General features: G+C 40.1%; 1 protein-coding gene across 1 annotated transcript in view; it reads left to right on the top strand.

Annotated features, from left to right (window-relative positions):
• LOC100372510 (syntaxin-binding protein 4-like) overlaps positions 1–19,682 on the top strand; it is a 31,905-nt gene extending 12,223 nt beyond the window's left edge. The window contains exons 10-23 of the mRNA XM_006813284.3: positions 3,237–3,343; positions 3,628–3,929; positions 5,676–5,792; positions 11,719–11,927; positions 12,447–12,543; positions 12,837–12,955; positions 13,185–13,277; positions 13,556–13,621; positions 14,054–14,230; positions 14,873–14,992; positions 15,099–15,145; positions 15,233–15,390; positions 15,546–15,603; positions 16,019–19,682. Coding sequence (XP_006813347.2) covers positions 3,237–3,343; positions 3,628–3,929; positions 5,676–5,792; positions 11,719–11,927; positions 12,447–12,543; positions 12,837–12,955; positions 13,185–13,277; positions 13,556–13,621; positions 14,054–14,230; positions 14,873–14,992; positions 15,099–15,145; positions 15,233–15,390; positions 15,546–15,603; positions 16,019–16,160 — 1,812 coding nt within the window. The 3' untranslated portion in view covers positions 16,161–19,682. The remainder of the gene's footprint in view (positions 1–3,236; positions 3,344–3,627; positions 3,930–5,675; positions 5,793–11,718; positions 11,928–12,446; positions 12,544–12,836; positions 12,956–13,184; positions 13,278–13,555; positions 13,622–14,053; positions 14,231–14,872; positions 14,993–15,098; positions 15,146–15,232; positions 15,391–15,545; positions 15,604–16,018) is intronic.
• The last annotated feature ends 1,086 nt before the right edge of the window (positions 19,683–20,768 follow it).

The following is a 20,768-nucleotide window of genomic DNA, read 5'->3' as shown; positions in this document are numbered from 1 at the left end:
TGGTGAATGTTACTGCAAGGATACTGTACTGCCCTTCATTCTGGTGAATGTTACTGCAAGGGTACTGTACTGCCCTTCATTCTGGTGAATGTTGCTGCTAGGGTACTGTACTGCCCTTCATTCTGGTGAATGTTACTGCTAGGGTACTGTACTGCCCTTCATTCTGGTGAATGTTACTGCAAGGATACTGTACTGCCCTTCATTCTGGTGAATGTTACTGCTAGGGTACTGTACTGCCCTTCATTCTGGTGAATGTTGCTGCTAGGGTACTGTACTGCCCTTCATTCTGGTGAATGTTACTGCTAGGGTACTGTACTGCCCTTCATTCTGGTGAATGTTACTGCAAGGATACTGTACTGCCCTTCATTCTGGTGAATGTTACTGCAAGGGTACTGTACTGCCCTTCATTCTGGTGAATGTTGCTGCTAGGGTACTGTACTGCCCTTCATTCTGGTGAATGTTACTGCTAGGGTACTGTACTGCCCTTCATTCTGGTGAATGTTACTGCAAGGATACTGTACTGCCCTTCATTCTGGTGAATGTTACTGCAAGGATACTGTACTGCCCTTCATTCTGGTGAATGTTACTGCAAGGATACTGTACTGCAGTTCATTCTGGTGAATGTTACTGCTAGGGTACTGTACTGCCCTTCATTCTGGTGAGTGTTACTGCTAGGGTACTGTACTGCCCTTCATTCTGGTGAATGTTACTGCTAGGGTACTGTACTGCCCTTCATTCTGGTGAATGTTACTGCAAGGATACTGTACTGCAGTTCATTCTGGTGAATGTTGCTGCAAGGATACTGTACTGCCCTTCATTCTGGTGAATGTTACTGCAAGGATACTGTACTGCCCTTCATTCTGGTGAATGTTACTGCAAGGGTACTGTACTGCCCTTCATTCTGGTGAGTGTTACTGCTAGGGTACTGTACTGCCCTTCATTCTGGTGAATGTTACTGCTAGGGTACTGTACTGCCCTTCATTCTGGTGAATGTTACTGCAAGGATACTGTACTGCAGTTCATTCTGGTGAATGTTACTGCAAGGATACTGTACTGCCCTTCATTCTGGTGAATGTTACTGCAAGGATACTGTACTGCCCTTCATTCTGGTGAATGTTACTGCAAGGATACTGTACTGCCCTTCATTCTGGTGAATGTTACTGCAAGGATACTGTACTGCAGTTCATTCTGGTGAATGTTACTGCAAGGATACTGTACTGCAGTTCATTCTGGTGAATGTTACTGCAAGGATACTGTACTGCCCTTCATTCTGGTGAATGTTACTGCAAGGATACTGTACTGCCCTTCATTCTGGTGAATGTTACTGCAAGGATACTGTACTGCCCTTCATTCTGGTGAATGTTACTGCAAGGATACTGTACTGCCCTTCATTCTGGTGAATGTTACTGCAAGGATACTGTACTGCCCTTCATTCTGGTGAATGTTACTGCTAGGGTACTGTACTGCCCTTCATTCTGGTGAGTGTTACTGCTAGGGTACTGTACTGCCCTTCATTCTGGTGAATGTTACTGCAAGGATACTGTACTGCAGTTCATTCTGGTGAATGTTACTGCAAGGATACTGTACTGCCCTTCATTCTGGTGAATGTTACTGCAAGGATACTGTACTGCCCTTCATTCTGGTGAATGTTACTGCTAGGATACTGTACTGCAGTTCATTCTGGTGAATGTTACTGCAAGGATACTGTACTGCCCTTCATTCTGGTGAATGTTACTGCAAGGATACTGTACTGCCCTTCATTCTGGTGAATGTTACTGCAAGGATACTGTACTGCCCTTCATTCTGGTGAATGTTACTGCAAGGATACTGTACTGCCCTTCATTCTGGTGAATGTTACTGCAAGGATACTGTACTGCCCTTCATTCTGGTGAATGTTACTGCAAGGATACTGTACTGCCCTTCATTCTGGTGAATGTTACTGCAAGGATACTGTACTGCCCTTCATTCTGGTGAATGTTACTGCAAGGATACTGTACTGCAGTTCATTCTGGTGAATGTTACTGCAAGGATACTGTACTGCAGTTCATTCTGGTGAATGTTACTGCAAGGATACTGTACTGCAGTTCATTCTGGTGAATGTTACTGCAAGGATACTGTACTGCCCTTCATTCTGGTGAATGTTACTGCAAGGGTACTGTACTGCCCTTCATTCTGGTGAATGTTACTGCAAGGATACTGTACTGCCCTTCATTCTGGTGAATGTTACTGCTAGGGTACTGTACTGCCCTTCATTCTGGTGAATGTTACTGCTAGGGTACTGTACTGCCCTTCATTCTGGTGAATGTTACTGCAAGGATACTGTACTGCCCTTCATTCTGGTGAATGTTACTGCAAGGATACTGTACTGCCCTTCATTCTGGTGAATGTTACTGCAAGGATACTGTACTGCAGTTCATTCTGGTGAATGTTACTGCAAGGATACTGTACTGCAGTTCATTCTGGTGAATGTTACTGCAAGGATACTGTACTGCAGTTCATTCTGGTGAATGTTACTGCAAGGATACTGTACTGCCCTTCATTCTGGTGAATGTTACTGCAAGGGTACTGTACTGCAGTTCATTCTGGTGAATGTTACTGCAAGGATACTGTACTGCCCTTCATTCTGGTGAATGTTACTGCAAGGATACTGTACTGCAGTTCATTCTGGTGAATGTTACTGCAAGGATACTGTACTGCAGTTCATTCTGGTGAATGTTACTGCAAGGATACTGTACTGCCCTTCATTCTGGTGAATGTTACTGCAAGGATACTGTACTGCCCTTCATTCTGGTGAATGTTACTGCAAGGATACTGTACTGCAGTTCATTCTGGTGAATGTTACTGCAAGGATACTGTACTGCAGTTCATTCTGGTGAATGTTACTGCAAGGATACTGTACTGCCCTTCATTCTGGTGAATGTTACTGCAAGGATACTGTACTGCAGTTCATTCTGGTGAATGTTACTGCAAGGATACTGTACTGCCCTTCATTCTGGTGAATGTTACTGCAAGGATACTGTACTGCAGTTCATTCTGGTGAATATTGCCTGAGCAACGATAAAGTCTGCATTCTTTTGTAGCTAACTCCATCCATGATATATTAATATGGCTCAGAATGTTATGTCACATTTGCCAATGAAAGACCTACTACAAGTAGAATAGATAAAAATAGTCCGATTTGTTTAATTTTAGTATGCAGAATGTAACGCTCCATAAATATGATTATTGTTTTAAAGGATGGGAATTTGAAGCCAGGTGACCAATTAGTGACTGTGAATGGTGAAAATATGATCAATATTACCAATGAAGATGCTAAGGCTATTTTAACAAGATTAAAATTGAGGTAAGTTAAGTTACACATGTCTACTTGACATAGGTAGCCAGCTTAGTTTTTTGTCTACATTCAAAACCATATTTAAATTTACTGGATTCTTATATCCATTTGGTTCATAATTATCAGTGCATGGCCTATCAATCCTTTCCATATTGAGGAGTTTTGAGCCAGGGTGTCAGAAAAGTTACCTTGGTGGTTTGTGGCTACCAAAATATCACATCAAAATATTGATGGGAAAGATTAAGACGCTCGAGCATTATAAAGATTGTTCTTGATAATGTTCTCTCTTTCAGGTCATCACCTAGCACAGAGATCGCCTATGCGAGGGGAGTGCCATACAAGACATTAATATCGCAGCCTTTAATGCTACCTACATCTCCAACTCAGGGAAATTTACCATATTCACAACATTCCAATTCATCTCACCCCGTTCATTCATCGTCTCATTCGCCCTTGCCAATTCCATCCCAGCATGCACCGGTGCATTCACCAATTCCTTCCCATCAGTCTTCAGTGCAGCATGTATCACCACCACAGTTACAATCATCAAGGCAACCATTCAAACAAAGCGGAAATGTGACACTACAACATCAAGGTGAGATTATACATTATACATTATTTTTTGTTTTGTAAGTAAATCAGTAACACAATTCTTTACTTTGGTTGTTGAAAAGTGTTGTCATGAAAGTTGTTTTCAATGTTCATTAACAAAATATTTATGAACAACATTACAACTGCCATAACAGTTACACATTAAAAGCTGTAATGCAAATTGCCCTTGACATGTTTAACCTTTTCATCACCAATTCACAAAATAAAAAAAATAAAATAACTTAAATGGCACAGTACATCAGGTTTCGATCAGTACATCTCACAAACACTGTAACTTTCAAATTTTATTTTTGGACAAGTTACTCAAAATTAAACACTTGCAGCAACATAAATTTTTCTGCCAGAATTTTGCAGACTTTTATGTATTATTTCTGTAATTTCTTTGCTATTTTTAGACAAAATATGCAAGCTTATATTTTACACACAGACAACAGGTAGAATAGAACTCACTATTGAACTGTGAACATAAAACCTTTACTAAAATTATATCTGTGTTGACTGTGGAAATGTTATGATCTATATGCATCATACCAGGCAGTATTATCAGTTTGTGGTGGTGTTTTTCTGGCACCATATGTCTTGAGTACAAAAACATGAAAAAGCCTTCTTTAATTAATAAATATTCAAAAGCAAATGTACCGGTATTGGAGAAATTAATTTCACAGTTGTACCAAGACAATAATGGTATGCAAAAAAACTCTCAACAAAAATTAATAGCAAATATGATTTCATAAATTATAGAGGTGTTTCTTTAGTTTATTAGTAAAAGTAAGTAATATTTTAATCATTCATTGTATAACAATTGTAATTTTTAGTCTATATGCAATTGTAATAATAGAACGAATATGGTATTTAATCTTCAACTTTTTATTTGTTGACTGGACTGGACCTGTCGTCATCTGTCCATCATACGTACGTTGTCCACCACCTTTTTTTCAAGCGACTTCTTCTCCCAAACCGTAAGGTAGATCACCTTGCTATTTATAGCACAGCTACCTGGGGGTGGTTCTCTGTCAGATTTGTTCATTGTCTGTGTATTACTCGCATTTAACAATTACAGCGGAGCTCTTTCGACCGCAAGGTCACTTGTTCATATCCTTATCCTATTTATTTTATTCTAGTGCGATGTGTTGCATTAATTTTATTTTCTGCAATTACGCATACTGTGGAATACTTTATTTTATCCAGCGAATATACTTTTTTTCCTATATTTCACATTAAACTCATCAAAAATCAGTGAAAATAAATTCCATACAAAACGCCCAAAAAGTCTTTTCAGCGAAATTAATTCTAGCGAAAATAAAGTATTCCACAGTATTATAAAATTGTTACTGCATTTTTATGTCCAACTAATAATAGATTTATATTGATGTTATTCCAAAAATAAATGAGTCTATTTTGGCAACACCGTACAAATGACCTGTCATACATGTACTAGCCTGCAGTACAACAGCACGTAGTAATCAATGTATGCATCTGTGCTGACTAGGTCATTACCAAAGATTTGCAGTGTGTCATGGCATTCAGTGAAGTGATCGGCAGTGAGGTATTACCAGCATATTTACCAATACACTCCTCAATGGAAGGTAAACATGTGACATCACGGTTATCAATATCTCTGTGTATTTCTAGCAACCCTAGTAATGTGGGTAGCTCGCACAAGGGCCTTGTATTTAATTGCCATGCCAATCAAGGTGTTTCAATGCTTGTTTTTTTGTTTTTTTTGCAGGTGTTTCAACTCCATTATCTCCAATAACAATGAATGGCCATCCATCGATACCAGCTCATTTACACAAAAGTTTATATATGCAACCAAAAATGACATCAACACCGCATACCACAAATGGTGAGCTCAATTCTCTATCTCTCTCTCTTTAAAAAGACTTAGTTTATGCATTGTGACAACGTTTATTATACAATGATTTTACACTACATCATATGGATGTGCAAATTAGTATACTAGTATGTAACACAAAAATGATATATTTTGACCTTTGACCCAAATACAATGGTGTGTCTAAAATTAAAACTTATCAAGATCGGATAGCCAGCATTTCTGTCTTTAGTGACCCATATATCACTCTCGTCATGCAGCAGCCATTGCTGAATGTTTTCTACAATTTCCCATTGAGGAAATGTCTCTGCGGTGAATCATAGGTCTTGATCGTTACATGAGGGGTGAAAAAATAAGGCTCGGGACACAAATAAGTCAGAATGGTTGTTGCATATATATAATAAAAGCCAATTGTCATCTGTTCTTGATGATAAATAAGAGTTCAAAGTTGAATTACAAATTGAATTAGTTATATATAGCTCACAGGTTAGGTGCAATGATTCGTTTTTAAATTTTGTGGACTTAGTTGACTATGTTGCAGTAGCAGATAATACAAGCTTGCTGCATGGTAACAGATTAGCACTGCAGTTGTATCTTGCGAGGTTTCAAATTTTGTAAAGAATCCTAAAAACTAACAGTAGGTCAGATATACTATCTTTTATATCTACAATGATACAAATGATTATACTTCTAATAACAAAATTCACTACGTTCAATTACCCACCATAGACTCCAGTCAGTCAAAATGACTATTTTGAACTGTAGCCATTAATCAGCAATTCTGCCGGTAATGGAGAGATAGAATCTGTCAGGAGAAGCCCCATGACCCTAAGATTCGCTTTCCCTTAGGTCACGAACCACGTGACCGAGGCCATATGGCAGCGCCATTAACGGCTGTACAATCACTCTTTTTTTTATCTCCGCCTCGTTGGGAATGATTCTGAGTGACTCTGCCTGGCTCATTTGCCTTTTCCTGTCCGGGTTTCTAGCGTGGGTTATTGTCAGGGTTTTTACCGTGAAGGCGTGTGTTTTTCACTGGAGTTCTGAGGCCTGAGATTTTTCTTTCAGAGCCATCAAAATCGCTGAGACTGGCCGCGTCGCTCGTTTCTTCACAGCAAGGTCGCGCGTCCAGTAAACAAATCGGTTAAAGTGAGTTGCGTGTTTGGCATGAGTGGAAAGTCCTCACGCTCGACTACCGGTGCTTCGTGTACCGGGACGTCGAGTAGGATGCCCAATGGTGGAGGTACCGATATTTTTTCTCGGCCTCCCTCCCCCCTCCTTCTTGGGCACTGAATGCCAACAGGGTGCTGGCAGCCAAGCCTCCGACCTCGGGGCAGGGCTTTCAGGGCGGGGCACACGTTGACCCCCCCCTACTTTCAGCCAGCCAGGATTCAATTTATCCTTGTGTCCGGTCTCCGCTGTGGGTTTTGACTCCTTTCTTACCAACCCATGGGCGTTCTTAGAGGGAACCGACCCTGTCATGAGACACACAGTCGAACACGCTCCCTCTCACATATTTAAAGTGAAATGAGACTCAGTTCGCTCGTGTCGGATACAGCCGGTACTCCGGGCAGATCCCTCAGTGTCTTCCATCCGTAATGACTCGGTGAGCCACGCTTATGGGGTGATGCGGAGTATCATCGATCCCAGTGATACGATATAAATACCCCAACCCTTCAACGCTTATGGGATCACGGGAGTCGGGATCCAAGGCAACCCCGTCGGAACGTCTCTCCCTGTCCGTCCGAGTGCGGAGTGGGGCGCAGGGCACACAAATGGTGTTGATGGGCGGACGTTGGTCATCCGCGGAGGACGTAACGCTTAAGTCCCCCGGGTGGGGAAAACATTAGGCAACACTTCCCGCTGGGATGAGACCAAAACGCCCCCAACTGAATCCCAAGGCTTCTTCCCCAGACCCCGGTACCACGAATTTCCGTTTGGCAAACCGGGCAAAGAGGGACAGCCGTGTTCCATGGGCGTTCTCACCAGCTCAATCAGAGACGACCCATCCAGCCCTGAGGGCAGAGTTGCTTGAATGTCCCCACCTCAGTGACACAGACTGGACATCTTCCACCCTCTTTGTTCAGGGAATGGTGGGTACAGTCTCGGAGCTTCGGAGTGCAATGAACCAGAGGATTCATATCGAATCCACTAGGTAGTTGGCCCTGCCAAGGGCAAGCGGAGGGCACCCCAAGCACAGAAAACACACCGCCCTAGGGCGTCGTCCGCTAGCCAGAGTCAGCCAGGAGGCAAGCGCTCATACCCTTCCATGGGAGGGAAGAGTAGTGGCACGCCCCCAGGGAGGAAAGATTCAGGTGGTGGCTCCTCACCCTCCCTGGGCGGATGTCTACCCCGACAGCGGGGGAAGTGTGTTTTACGCTCACCTCTGCAAATAGTGACTACTTCAGGCCTTGGGGAAGTCACCTCATGGGAGAAGAGAGCCGAAACTAAGTCCAGGCTTCTACCCAATTGTGTTTGTAGTACCAAATCTACAAGTGGCAGGCGTCCAGTTCTGGACCTAGGCAGACTGAATCAGTACATGCTCCTCGATCGGTTCCACATGGAGACACCATTCAGGGTTCTTCTCTCCATCCACCGTTTCGACTGGCTAGCCCCACTTGACTTAAGCGGGGCCTACCTGCACATACCGATGCACCCAGCGAGTTGCCATCTCCTTCGAATCGCCCAGCTGGGCCAAGTATTCGAATTTTGAAGGGTCGTTCCCCAGGCCGCACTAAGCAGCCGCCCGGTATAACGCTTGTTATAACGCCGACCTCTCCTATGGGAACTAGATAGGCGGGTTTTGATCTTGGACCAAGTGAAGGAAGCCCTGCCCTGGTGGCCGTCACTGGCCAACCTCGGACAGGGGGCCCCCTTGGACCCACTCGCCGCAGGTATGACTCTGGTAACTGATGCCTCCTCCCAAGGTTGGGGAGCGCACCTATTGGACGAACAAGTCCAAGGATATGGACCCTGCATTAGTTTTGGGACTACCATATCAACCGGCTCGAACTGAAAGCAGTATACTTAGCTCTACCACGCTTTCTACCCGTAGTTCGAGACCACAGAGTCCTGCTCTGCACAGGCAACGCAGCGGTGGTCTCCTTCAAGAAGGAAGGGGGGGGCGCGTTCCTCATCGTTGTCAGTCCTAGCGGAGCAAATCCTCCTTTGGTGCCTGGAATACAATGTGGAGCCAACCGCACACCACCTTCCAGGGGTGAGGAACAGTCTGGCAGATGCCAATTCAGGGCGGCTCCATCGCCAGAACACGGGGTGGCTGATACAAGCCTCCAGGCTGTTTCGGCTGTAGAACGGTCCAAGGTTAGACCGGTTTGCCGCACCCCGAAACGCCAAGCTCCCGACGTACGTAACACTCCTGCCGACTCCAGGAGTCTGGGCCAGGGTCACTTTGCTAACCCTGTGGACCCACTTAGTTGTGTACTCCTTTCCTCCTTTCCTGCTAGTTCACCGAGCACCGGAGAAAACTTCGACAGGTGCACACATTATTATTGGTCGCACCCAATTGGCCAAACAAGGCCTAGTTTCCACTTCTATCGGAAATGCTAGTCGAAACACCACTAGTGCTTTCGGACTTACCGGACCTGCCGTCCCAACCAGACGGCGCACTACCAACGAGCCCAGCATGTATCACTTACAAGCATAGAGGCTCTCATTAGACCCGCATATACGAAAGCTTTATCTGAGCAGGCTGCCAACGTCCTGGCCAGGGCGAACAAGGATTCCACCAATGCAGCCTACATTTCTAGGCTGCGATCATACACTGATTGGTATAGCGGAAGGGAGATTGATCCATACCATCCCTCTATTGGCCAGGTAGCAGGCTCCTTCGTCCACCTGTTTGACAAAATGAGTTTGTCCTACGCAACGATCGTTGGCTACAGGTCGGCCTTGTCCCCCACCATTGAAAACGTACGGGAACAAGACTAGCTGATTGTCCTATTATTAGGAGACTATTTACTGCTTTCCAGACACCAAGACCCCGTACAAGGGAACCGCCCAACTCGGACTTGTTGGCTGTGTTGTCCGCTCTAAGCAGACCACCCTTTGAGCCTCTCTGATCAGCACCACTCAAATTTTTTGACGTGGAAAATAGTCTTCCTACTGGCCCTCACCTCGGGTAGGCGTCGACCAGAGCTGGGGGCATTGTCCTTCTTGGATGATGTACTGCCGTTATGGACAATCAAGTTGTGCGAAAAAAATGAATCAGGTTTCTCGCCTAGAACCAAATCCCAGGACACGATCCTCACCCGATCATCATCCCCCGGCTGTCAAATTTTTTTTGCCTGGAGGGTCAGGAGGAATTGCTTCTCTGCCCGGTTTGAGCAGGGAGTTGCTACCAAACCGTACTAAGGATTCAGGACAGGGTGCAAGGCACATGTCTTTGTATTTCAGCCCAGGCAGGCAGGATAGGCCGGCCTCCCCAACTTCCATAACCAGGTGGTTCACTGCGACTGTAGTAGAGGTCTATAATACTTTAACTTTCTTGACACAGAGCTTGCAGAGACACCAAGTACGAGCGCATGAGGTCTGTGCGATTGCCAACTCACTAATGTTAGCGTCAGGTGCCCCCCTCGAGCATACACAGAGGGCAGGCTTCTGGAGAACGCAGAACGTCTTTATCAACTACCACCTAACAGACACCGAATCCATTGAGGAAGGTCTCTTTAGGTTGGGTCCCGTCGAAGCGGGTCAGTCTGGTTTGCTGATCCAGCCTGAATGACCACAAGGGTCCTTGCGCATAGGCAATAAGTCAGTCTCGGCATTTTATGCGGACAGATTTCTCTACCGTCAGCACTCTCCTGGAAGCTCCCAGGTCCTGCTTTGCAGCCTATGCCCTCATGCAGAACTGTTTCGGTTTTTACTTCAAAAGCTTACTACTCCCCAGAATTGGGTTGGGGTCTAGCTTTCTCGGGCACACTGAACCCTGTCACCGTAGCAGCATTTTGGCTTCTTGCTCCGGGGACAGCACAGGCAAGGTAAGACACCACTTTTTTGGGCCTTAACTAGGGTGTTGACTGATTATTTTATTTCATCCCGGACTGAGAAAAGACTTTCATCATTTTTCTGTTTGCTCGGAAAACCCGCCACCTATCGGCGTCTGACTCTGCCTATAGTTCAAAATAGTCATTTTGACTGACCGGAGTCTATGGTGGGTAATTGAACGTAGTGAATTTAGGCAGAGAGTTCTCCAAACCAATCTATTCACATAGTTCATACCCACCATAGACTCTGGGTCCCCCCCAACCACCTCACTCTTTCCGTAGCGTTGGTCTAAGTCCTCAAGATGGAGAGAAAGGAACCAGAGTGATTGTACAGCCGCTAATGGCGCTGCCATATGGCCTCGGTCACGTGGTTCGTGACTTAAGGGAAAGAGAATCTTGGGGTCATGGGGCTTCCCCTGACCTAGATTCTATCTCTCCGTCACCGGCAAAATCGCTGATTAATGCCTACAGTTCAAAATAGTCATTTTGACTGACCGGAGTCTATGGTGGGTATGAACTATGTGAATAGATTGGTTTGGAGAACTCTCTGCCTAATTCTAATTTTACCTTTACTGAATTTGCTATAGGGTGTACGTTGTATATTTGGCTATCTGGCTAAGATATGTTTGGGTTTATTCAATGTACACTTTGTCATGCTTTTTTCAAAGTCATGCTTTAACAAAATATTTAATGTTATTTCATTACACTTTAATATGTACAAGTGTTTCTATTGAAGGTGCACTTTTATTAGAGGAAATATGGTACTTTAATACATAAAAATATAAAAATAATCAAACCAGCATGGTTGCAACGACACCAGTAAAACAGTGATCTTATTTCTCATCAGAACTACCCATCCAGTTCCTTTCTTATATCGGTAGATTGTGAACATATAGAATGTATTTCATTTCATTATTTTGGGTTTTCTCTTTCAGGTGCGGTTATGCCACCTCCAGCAAGCCATCCTAACTTACCAGGTTTCAACTCCCTAGGTCAGTCATTTGCTAGTGGAGTGAGCCCTTTAGGTCAACCATCTCCTGTTAGCGGTACACCAATGGCAGCCTCCTCTACAAGACATCTGTCCAGATCAAGGAGACTCTCTTTAGATCCCCATGTCAGGCTGAAAGTTGAAAAACTGGAAGTTGTAAGTAATATGTGACCTATGATACTTTGTGACTATTAACAAATCTTCTAGTTTTCAAATTGTGTTTTGAATGATCATTGCTGAAGGAATATATTGTTTATTTAGCTTGTATTTATCAAATTGAAGATGCTCACCTTTACTATCATTTCCTGTCAACTGCCTCAGAGCAGCATGTAAGGGACAGTACAACTCGCATGTATTGAGATGAATATATCACTTGTCCAGCTGAAACAGCTGGATCTTTTACATGCTTAAGAATAGTAATAGTACTTGAAACTGACAGCTTAATGTTCTCTTCGAAATGAGGCCATTCTTTCAAATACGAATAGCAAGTAGGCAGAGTGTACATATTTGTATGTTACTGCTGAGTATGCAGCTGACCATGGGAGTCAAACCCACAATTTCCCTGATGATTCTAACCATGGATTGTGTCACACATAAGGTCATAACAAACTCAATGTATCCTGTGTAAGCTCCTGTGTGTGTGAAAATAACATTGACTTTTCTTTCGACTTACAGGCATTAAAGTATTTGGGACTAGAACCAACTGCTGAACAGAAGCAGGAATTAAGACAAAAGTTAAGACTTGATGCCAATGGACAAGTGTCATATGGAGGTAGTTGTTTATTCTTTATATTTAGTCTACAATTTTGTAATTTGGGTTGTGTGCATTGGTTTCAACATCTGATAATCAGTTCTTAGACATGCCTTGATTTGTGTTGTGTGCATCAGTTCGTTCATCTGACATTAGTTCTCAGACATGCCTTGATTTGGGTTGTGTTCATCAGTTCGTTCATCTGACATTAGTTCTCAGACATACCTTGATTTAGTTTGTGTGCATTGGCTTGTTCATCTGACATTAGTTATCAAACATACCTTGATTTGACCATCTTGTTTTTTCTTTTCCAGATTTTGTTCAAACTGCAAGAGATATATTTAAATTTCAACTAGATGATCACGGTAAATTATTCTTTGCTGCTCACGACTTTACTGACTTCACAGAACCTCCACCAATACAACACCATCACGTAAGTTGTCATCATGCTTATCAAATCATACATACTTGAGACACACTCATGCAGGGTTTGTAGTCTCAGTGTTTTACAGTGACTACAGTGATTTGATGTTGTTAAAACATTGTTTCACATGAACATATACTGACTGAGGGTTTTAGAATTCCCAGATGAGTTTCTCAACTAGTTGCCTTGGTTACCATCTCCATTGATGGTTCACTCTCGAACATATTGTTGTCTTCAGACATTGCCAACATTTGAAGAGAAACCTACTGAAGATTTAGAAGCATTAAAAATGGAAAGAGATGAAGCCCTGAGAGAAGTGGAAAGATTGAAAGTATGTATGAAATAGAGCTGTGGGTCCAGTCTTTATACCTATTTGCATTATGCATTACTACTATGGTTGCTCAGATTGTGCAGTCAGTCTATCAGGTTTAATGTTGATTGCCATAATGTTAAGAAGATGGTCATGCAGCCATGTCACATAGTCCTAGAAATGGAATATGGATTTCTTAAAGAAAAATACACTGTTTGATATACTTTGATTCATTGTTGTATTGAACTATGAAACTGTTCATTGTGTTATCACCTGTCATGTATTTTTTTTATTTGTAGTCATTACTAAGAGAAAAAGAAAGATCATGTAATATAGCAGAAGAAGAACTACTCAGGATAAGAAGGGTAAATATTTGTGTTTGTACAGAGATGTTTATTCAGTTGAACTATTAGAACAACTTATGCATTAATAAGTTGATGCATTACTTTATTTTTCTTTCGCATACAGCCTGGAATAGTTATAGAATCTGATTTAGTTTATTAGTTGGGTGATATTTAAGCATCATTCTCATCTAGTTGACGAGGAGGGAGGTTTAAACAATCATACATGTCTGCCAAATGACTGGCAACCATGGGCTTATTCAAATAAAGTGTTAATCCAAGCTGTTAATGACAATACGATCTTTCATGGCCGACAGTGGTGTATGTATGATGTTAACACATAGATTAGATAAATAACAAAGAAAACATGGTTAAATCTCCTGTGCTGAATTCCATCATTTCCAAGTGGATGAAATGTGCCTTGATTTTTCACATGTATACATCTTCTGCTATTAGGAAGCGCAAGGTGCAATTCATGAAAGTAGATCACTTCGAAGTAAAGTTCATTTAGCGGAGCAAGCCCAGATGTCTGCCAGAAGGATGGAGGTAGATTATGAAGAAGTTGTGAAATTATTAGAAAATGAGATCAAAGAACTTCGCCATATAAAAGCTGCTGCTGCTGCTCCTAGGAAGGTAATTATTTCACACCTCATAACACTTGTTCAACCATGTTCGATTGCTTGCTACGCCCTTTTTTTGGCTTCAAAGTACCAGTATTACCTTAATTCCGGCCTCCCGTAGCATTGAAAGGTAACTATTATGCAGATAGTTGCCAATAACATCGACTTTGATGATTTGAACACAATGTGAGGTAACGATACAACTACGTACATGTACACCGGGTATGCACCCCTATGCACTCTTACAGACAGTTAATCCACAGCAACAATCTGGGGGAGACTATTCTCGTACATACTAGCTTCACTCGTTCACTCGCAATGTAAATGATTTAAAATACAATATTTGATGAATATAGTTTCTTTCTTATTTTATTTTGTCATATGAGATTAGGAATTTTCTCTAATTTTCTGCTTTATAGTGGCAGCAAATTTGCCGGTTTTGACTTCAAAATAATCACTACAAATAATAACATTTATGTGCTCCCTGCCAATCCATGATGAACTTAAGCTCACTTTGTGCTCCATATATGTCTCACAAATAATGGGTTGTACATCAGTTGTTTTAAAGTATCTCTCATTCACTTCTACTTTCTTATTCCATGAATGGTGTTAAATTCTGACATTTTCATCACAATTGTTTTTCATCACCACTTAGCAAGAAGATACAAGTGAATTCCAGAAACGTCTTGCTGTCCTAAGTGGCCAATTACGCAAGGCTGAAGTTAGTAAAAAAACATATGAAGTTTCTACAGAAAGGCTTCTACAGTTTGCCGAGGTTAGTTACAATTATGAAAAATCAAAATTGATTATAAAAATGTTATCTGCATTCTGTTGTATATTCAAATACTATAACAACATGTGTTTATCATTGTACATTCTAGTTGGTGCATGAGACGCTATCTGATGGAACAAGTGCAGCTAGCGCATCGTAAGTATACCCTGACATTATATTATGGTTTAACGCCGCAACAATGAAACATCTTCATGTAATTATGAACATACTTGTCTATTTTAGGGCACGTAGTCGTGGTGAAAGCGCTAGGCGTATTGACAACGGAGCTGGTTCCCGTCCACCTGGTTATTTATCTAAATATGGTAGAAAAGGAACAATAGATTTAGCTATTGAAGCCAGAGATACAGTGAAAGCAGTCAAACAACTAATAGAAGTTGATTGTAAGTAAAACTACTCTAATTCTATTGAGGGTACCATTGTTTTGTTATACATCCACAAAATATTGCTTCATGGGTAGCTCATGATCAAGTGCATGTTTTATCTGATGTAGTCATCACAAAACTACTTTATAACATTGACATGGTTTATTTTCTAGCTTTACCGTATGGTTGGGAAGAAAGCTATACGACTGATGGTATGCGATATTATATAAAGTAAGTTACATACAGTTCTGTACAATACATTGTATATATATTGTAATATCTAGCACCCAAAACAATAGATTATAGTAACGAGAAACGCTGATACTGTATCTCTTATTAAATTATTCTTACAAACAAGAAAAGATGTATAATAATAAGGTTATCAAGAGAATACCGCAAAGTATGCACTCAGGCAGTACATATGATACAAGTGCTGTATTGCCTGCATTGTAGACTTTTTATACAAATGCAAATTTGTCTATCTTATTATTTATTTTAAGTTTGATCATTATACACAAATTAGTTACAATGACACAGCAGTCTTGTCCTGTGTCATATATTGTTCACTGATTTGTATGCGTGATTCCATTGTTGGTTGATTATATAGTTTCATATTTCAAGTTGTTTTCTGTATATTCTATTACAGCCACGTGACACAGTGTACAACATGGCAGCATCCAGTGACAAACGTCCAACCAATTTCATCGCAGCACCCACATCCTTCATCATCTTCTTCATCACGACATCATCATCATCATCATCGTCATCTACCAGAGACTAGAGCCTAGAGTACATCACAAGGGTCATCAGCTAGATGTCTTACTAATGATAGATGGGTAGTATGCATGTCATCAGAATCTGATAATGATGATGCTACCGGTACTGCTGCTGCTGCTACTGGTAGTATTGTCTATATCAGAGATGATAATTAACGAGTCTGTCTCAATTAATCTAATGCAGTAAATTAAACTATGCCTCAATAATGGTAGCAGCTACACTCTAATAAATTCTACCTACACTGTGCCTTATTCACTGGTTGGATGGATAGTAGCTACATTCTATTATTCTATAAGTTGGAGTCCGCTCTTCCCATAGCTAGAGCAAGGAGACACAATTTGAGGTTAATTAATGCAAGAGCATAGCACATTATTGACATGAACAGTATACAGGAGATGTGTCAGCAGAGATTAGTGTGCTTTCAAAGTGAATACTTTGTGATATAAAATTTCCATTATTAGACTTCATATCATCCCAATAATTATTAGCAGAATGTCACAAGGCATGGGGTGAAATAAATCTGTTTATTCGAGTAAATATATACAAAACTAATAGATGCATATCTGCATGCACTCAGTTTTGACATTCCACCACCCTTGAGTCTGATGCTAATACTATGAGTTAGGTGAATGACACATCACCTGAACCATCAGACCTAACTAGCATTCTGCAGTCTGTATACTATTTCCAGTAGTGGATCATCATGGTATAAAACATGATTCGAATTCTACTACTATTTCAAAAAGCTGCTGTATGAATCTACTGAAGCCATTAAAATCTAACTAGATCTTCCCAATAAAGGTAGTTATAGAATTTGCTGTTTTTATTAAATTGTGCTGCACGTTTATGGCATGAGACAGCCTCTTTAATTCTTATATTCATTTAACGTTGATTGTAATGCACTGTATGTAAATCCCATCCTTATATCTAGCATGTACCATCCCCTTGTAGATGTCATCTTAGTTCAGTCTATGGTGTACTAACTTGTGGTTGCATATTCAGCTCTATATACTCATTTAACCACTTAAGCACTTTCCTTCTGCACACTCACCATATATGCCATGTGAAAACCTCAACATACTGCCAGACCTCCAGTCAATGACTGCCAGACCTCCAGTCAATGACTGCCAGACCTCCAGTCAATAATAGCTCAACCTCCAATTGCTGATCTCAAGAATTCAATCTACTGTCTGTACGACATCCAGCTATACTGCCAGCCTTTGTTTATGACCATAAGACTCCAAGTTAATGACAAACTTGTGTGTGAGTCACACACATGGTTGTAGTAAATTGTTTGCCTTACGTGTACTGCTAATTAGCAAGTATTCTATGAATATAAAGTTGTACGTACTTGATGAGGACCACTGATTGACGCTGCTCATAGTGGCAATCATTTCAACATTTTTAATATTATGAAATAATGAGGAGCATAGAATATCAAGATTGGGTGTTGCATTTTAACATTATAAGATGTTTCTATGTAGACTGCTGTTATTGAATTTCTGATTTCTAATATGTTTCTGGAAATATTGGGTTAATTCCTGAAATTCAGAGAAGTCAGACTTGTTCGAAAGACGTGTTTAAAAACTGAAAGTAACCAATTTATTCTATAACAATGTATATTGTAACTGTACATCTATGTGATTGAACTAGCTTAAATTGTTCTACAAACAGAAATGTGAAACATACTTGTATACTCTAAAGTACCTGGAATGAACTTCAATCAATACAAGTATGTACTCTCAGATCTGTGGGGCTGCAGCATTGGCAAAGATATCATATACCTCAAGTTTTCACAATATATTTAATTTGAAATGATGTATCTTTTGGCAGGGTTATGCTTTAAACTTCTTAGAGAATTTTTATTTTAAAAATACTAATTTAAACTTTGTAAAATATACAATTCTCATTTGCTAGGTTCACTAGTGGATCCCTTCTGATTTTGTATTTATTTTGTATATATTTTTTGAAAGTTTTATTGCTCTGTTTAAATGATTTCATTTTGTGTTTTATAAGAGTATGTTTAGATATTCATAATAACCAGATGATTTTTTGTGGAAGGTTGAAATATTAGCTATTTTATGTAAATCTAGGAATACCACATCTTGAATGTTCATTGTTGGATAATTTTTATGGCATTGAGACTGCTTCAAAAATTTGGCATGCCTCCAACTCTGAAAATTGTCTCCCCACTTCTGGAATGTTAACAGGTGTGTGGCATGTCAGAGGACAGAATATTGCGTCTATTGCATGTATACTGTGATTCTGGATATGTAAATAATACACCAGTTATCAATACAGTCTTTGTGTTTTGCTATTTACGGCCGTGTCTCCTCTTGGTGGCAGTGTTTATTAGAATTACTGTGCAAGGCATCAGCCTTAGTTAAATCAGGGGAGTTGTCATCTGCGCATGCATCAGATGGCCATAGCGTGTCATTGTTTACAAACAAGCGTCTACCCATGAGCCTTTGAGTTTTTAGCATGTGGTGTTATCGTCGCTTTTCGTGTGCGCAGATGGCGACCCTCTCGCTTTAACGTAGGCTCACAATCACCAACCACAGTGCATGTACAATCAGCATTTACAAAAAATATTTGCTCTATTTTGTCCACATGTTAGCCTCATATCCTATAACTACTAATAATGTAAATTTGCCTCTGTTTATCAATTAGTTTATCAAGTGTATAGTAGAGTATACATATGTTATGGTTACATAGAAATTTGAGATATTAAAACAAAATACATTGATATCCCACCTTATTTATTATAAGAATTGAACACTGCCTGTGTATGTTTGTGGTGCAGGCCACAACAACTTGCTTGTGTTTAAGTCCCAAGTAACAATGAATAAATGTTAAAATGTCCAAATTCAGGGGATCTACAGCTTCACAAATATACTTGCCAGTGTGATATCATCACATCTTAATGTTATTGAATGAAGTGCGCCCTCTGTGTCATGTTTAGACACAAAGCTTCTCCCTGATCCAGGTGACAAACATGTAAACTGATCATGAAAACAAATCTTTATCAACTTGTGGTTTTGATAGACTGAAAATAATCACAATCTGTATCAAACTTTAAAAATGTACTTTGTATTTGGGTAAAAAGAGACTGTTCCTGTACCCGCACTACAATAAACTGTCCATAATTTAATTGGGGTGGGGGTGTCCCACAATTTGAATCCTAGAAATACTTTCACAGGCAGTGCACGTCCAACACATGTTCAAATGCCGTGTATCTAGACTATTACCATCTTGTGTGTTTGTATTGTTAGGGTACTAGTATAGAAGTACAGTATTTGGACATTGTATTACTTATAAATGCTTACATATTGTTTTAAGCAACTTTCAGGATTGGCAAATTTCTTTGTAAAGGTCTCACTTCAGTGTACAGCCAGGGAATGGTTTAGTCTAACATTTTTATATTAAAGACAGGTGTTTTTTAAAGTAACATTATTGTAGGAGTTTATCAATATTGAAATCATGTTTATATATGTATAAAGTGAATAATGCAATAAACATTTATATCATATTAAGATTTGTATTTGACTATTTGTATAACATGATTGATCAGGTAAAGTGACACTGGTATTAAGTTAGAATGCTATATGAAAGTAAAAATATTGTCATTTTCTTTATTTTTGATGTATCATGTTAGAAAGATAAAGAAAAGAAATAAAAAAAATAGTTCAGAGGAAATTAATCAATAAAATGCAGTGAAAATAGCATGTTTTGAACATTTAACCATTGTTTCCTATGGCAAGGTTAGACCTCAATATCTCAAAAATTTGCTTGGTGTAATGTGGTAACAAAAATAGTGTACCAGTATTACAATGTACTTTTTGATGCGTATAAGTATTAAAAAATTGACAATATTTTTAGTAGGGTTTGAATGTGGAAATGTGTTTTCATTGTGGTCTGTGGAAACTATTTAAAATGCATGCGTATTTTACCTTTGTCTCAATTATTTACAATGAACCATACTGTTGATTAAAACGAATTCCGGTACATGTAATTGTAGACAGATTTTGATACGTAATATTTGTACTGTTTTATTACCTTGCCCGTACCATCAAAGATGGAAGGGAAAGGTATATTAAGGGAAAAATTTTGTCCGGCGTTGTTGTTGTCGTCGTCGTTAATAATTGTTATTGTGTGCATAATAACTTTACTAATTCTATTCCAAACTTTATCAAACTTGGTCACCTTATTCATCAGTATAAAGTCTTCCCTGAGTTTGAACAACAGATGTCCTGTATGAAAATATCATGCAAAAATTGAGAAAATCTGATAAAATATTTTGACTGTTTCTACTTGACTGATCACTGGTGATACACATCAAAGGTCACTGATCTCAGTGGAAATATGCATTGTTGTATGTGTTCAATGAAGCAAATGATTTATCTTGTAATAATATCCTTGGTAATGTATCTCAGAATCCCATACTGGGTTTCAAAACCAACTCATGGAGAGATTGCACAGTCTGATACACATTTGCAAACCTACCAATAAAATCTTTACAGAAAACAATATGTCAGAAAATCAATATAAGCACTCCTATGTACTGGGTGCCTAACTTTGATCAAGATCTGAAGCTAATAGAAAATCTGTTTAGTTCAAAG

This window comes from Saccoglossus kowalevskii, chromosome 4, assembly GCF_978046115.1.
Source record: "Saccoglossus kowalevskii chromosome 4, keSacKowa6.1, whole genome shotgun sequence".
Classification (NCBI taxonomy): domain Eukaryota; kingdom Metazoa; phylum Hemichordata; class Enteropneusta; family Harrimaniidae; genus Saccoglossus; species Saccoglossus kowalevskii.
This window is presented reverse-complemented; position numbering and strand designations above follow the sequence as displayed.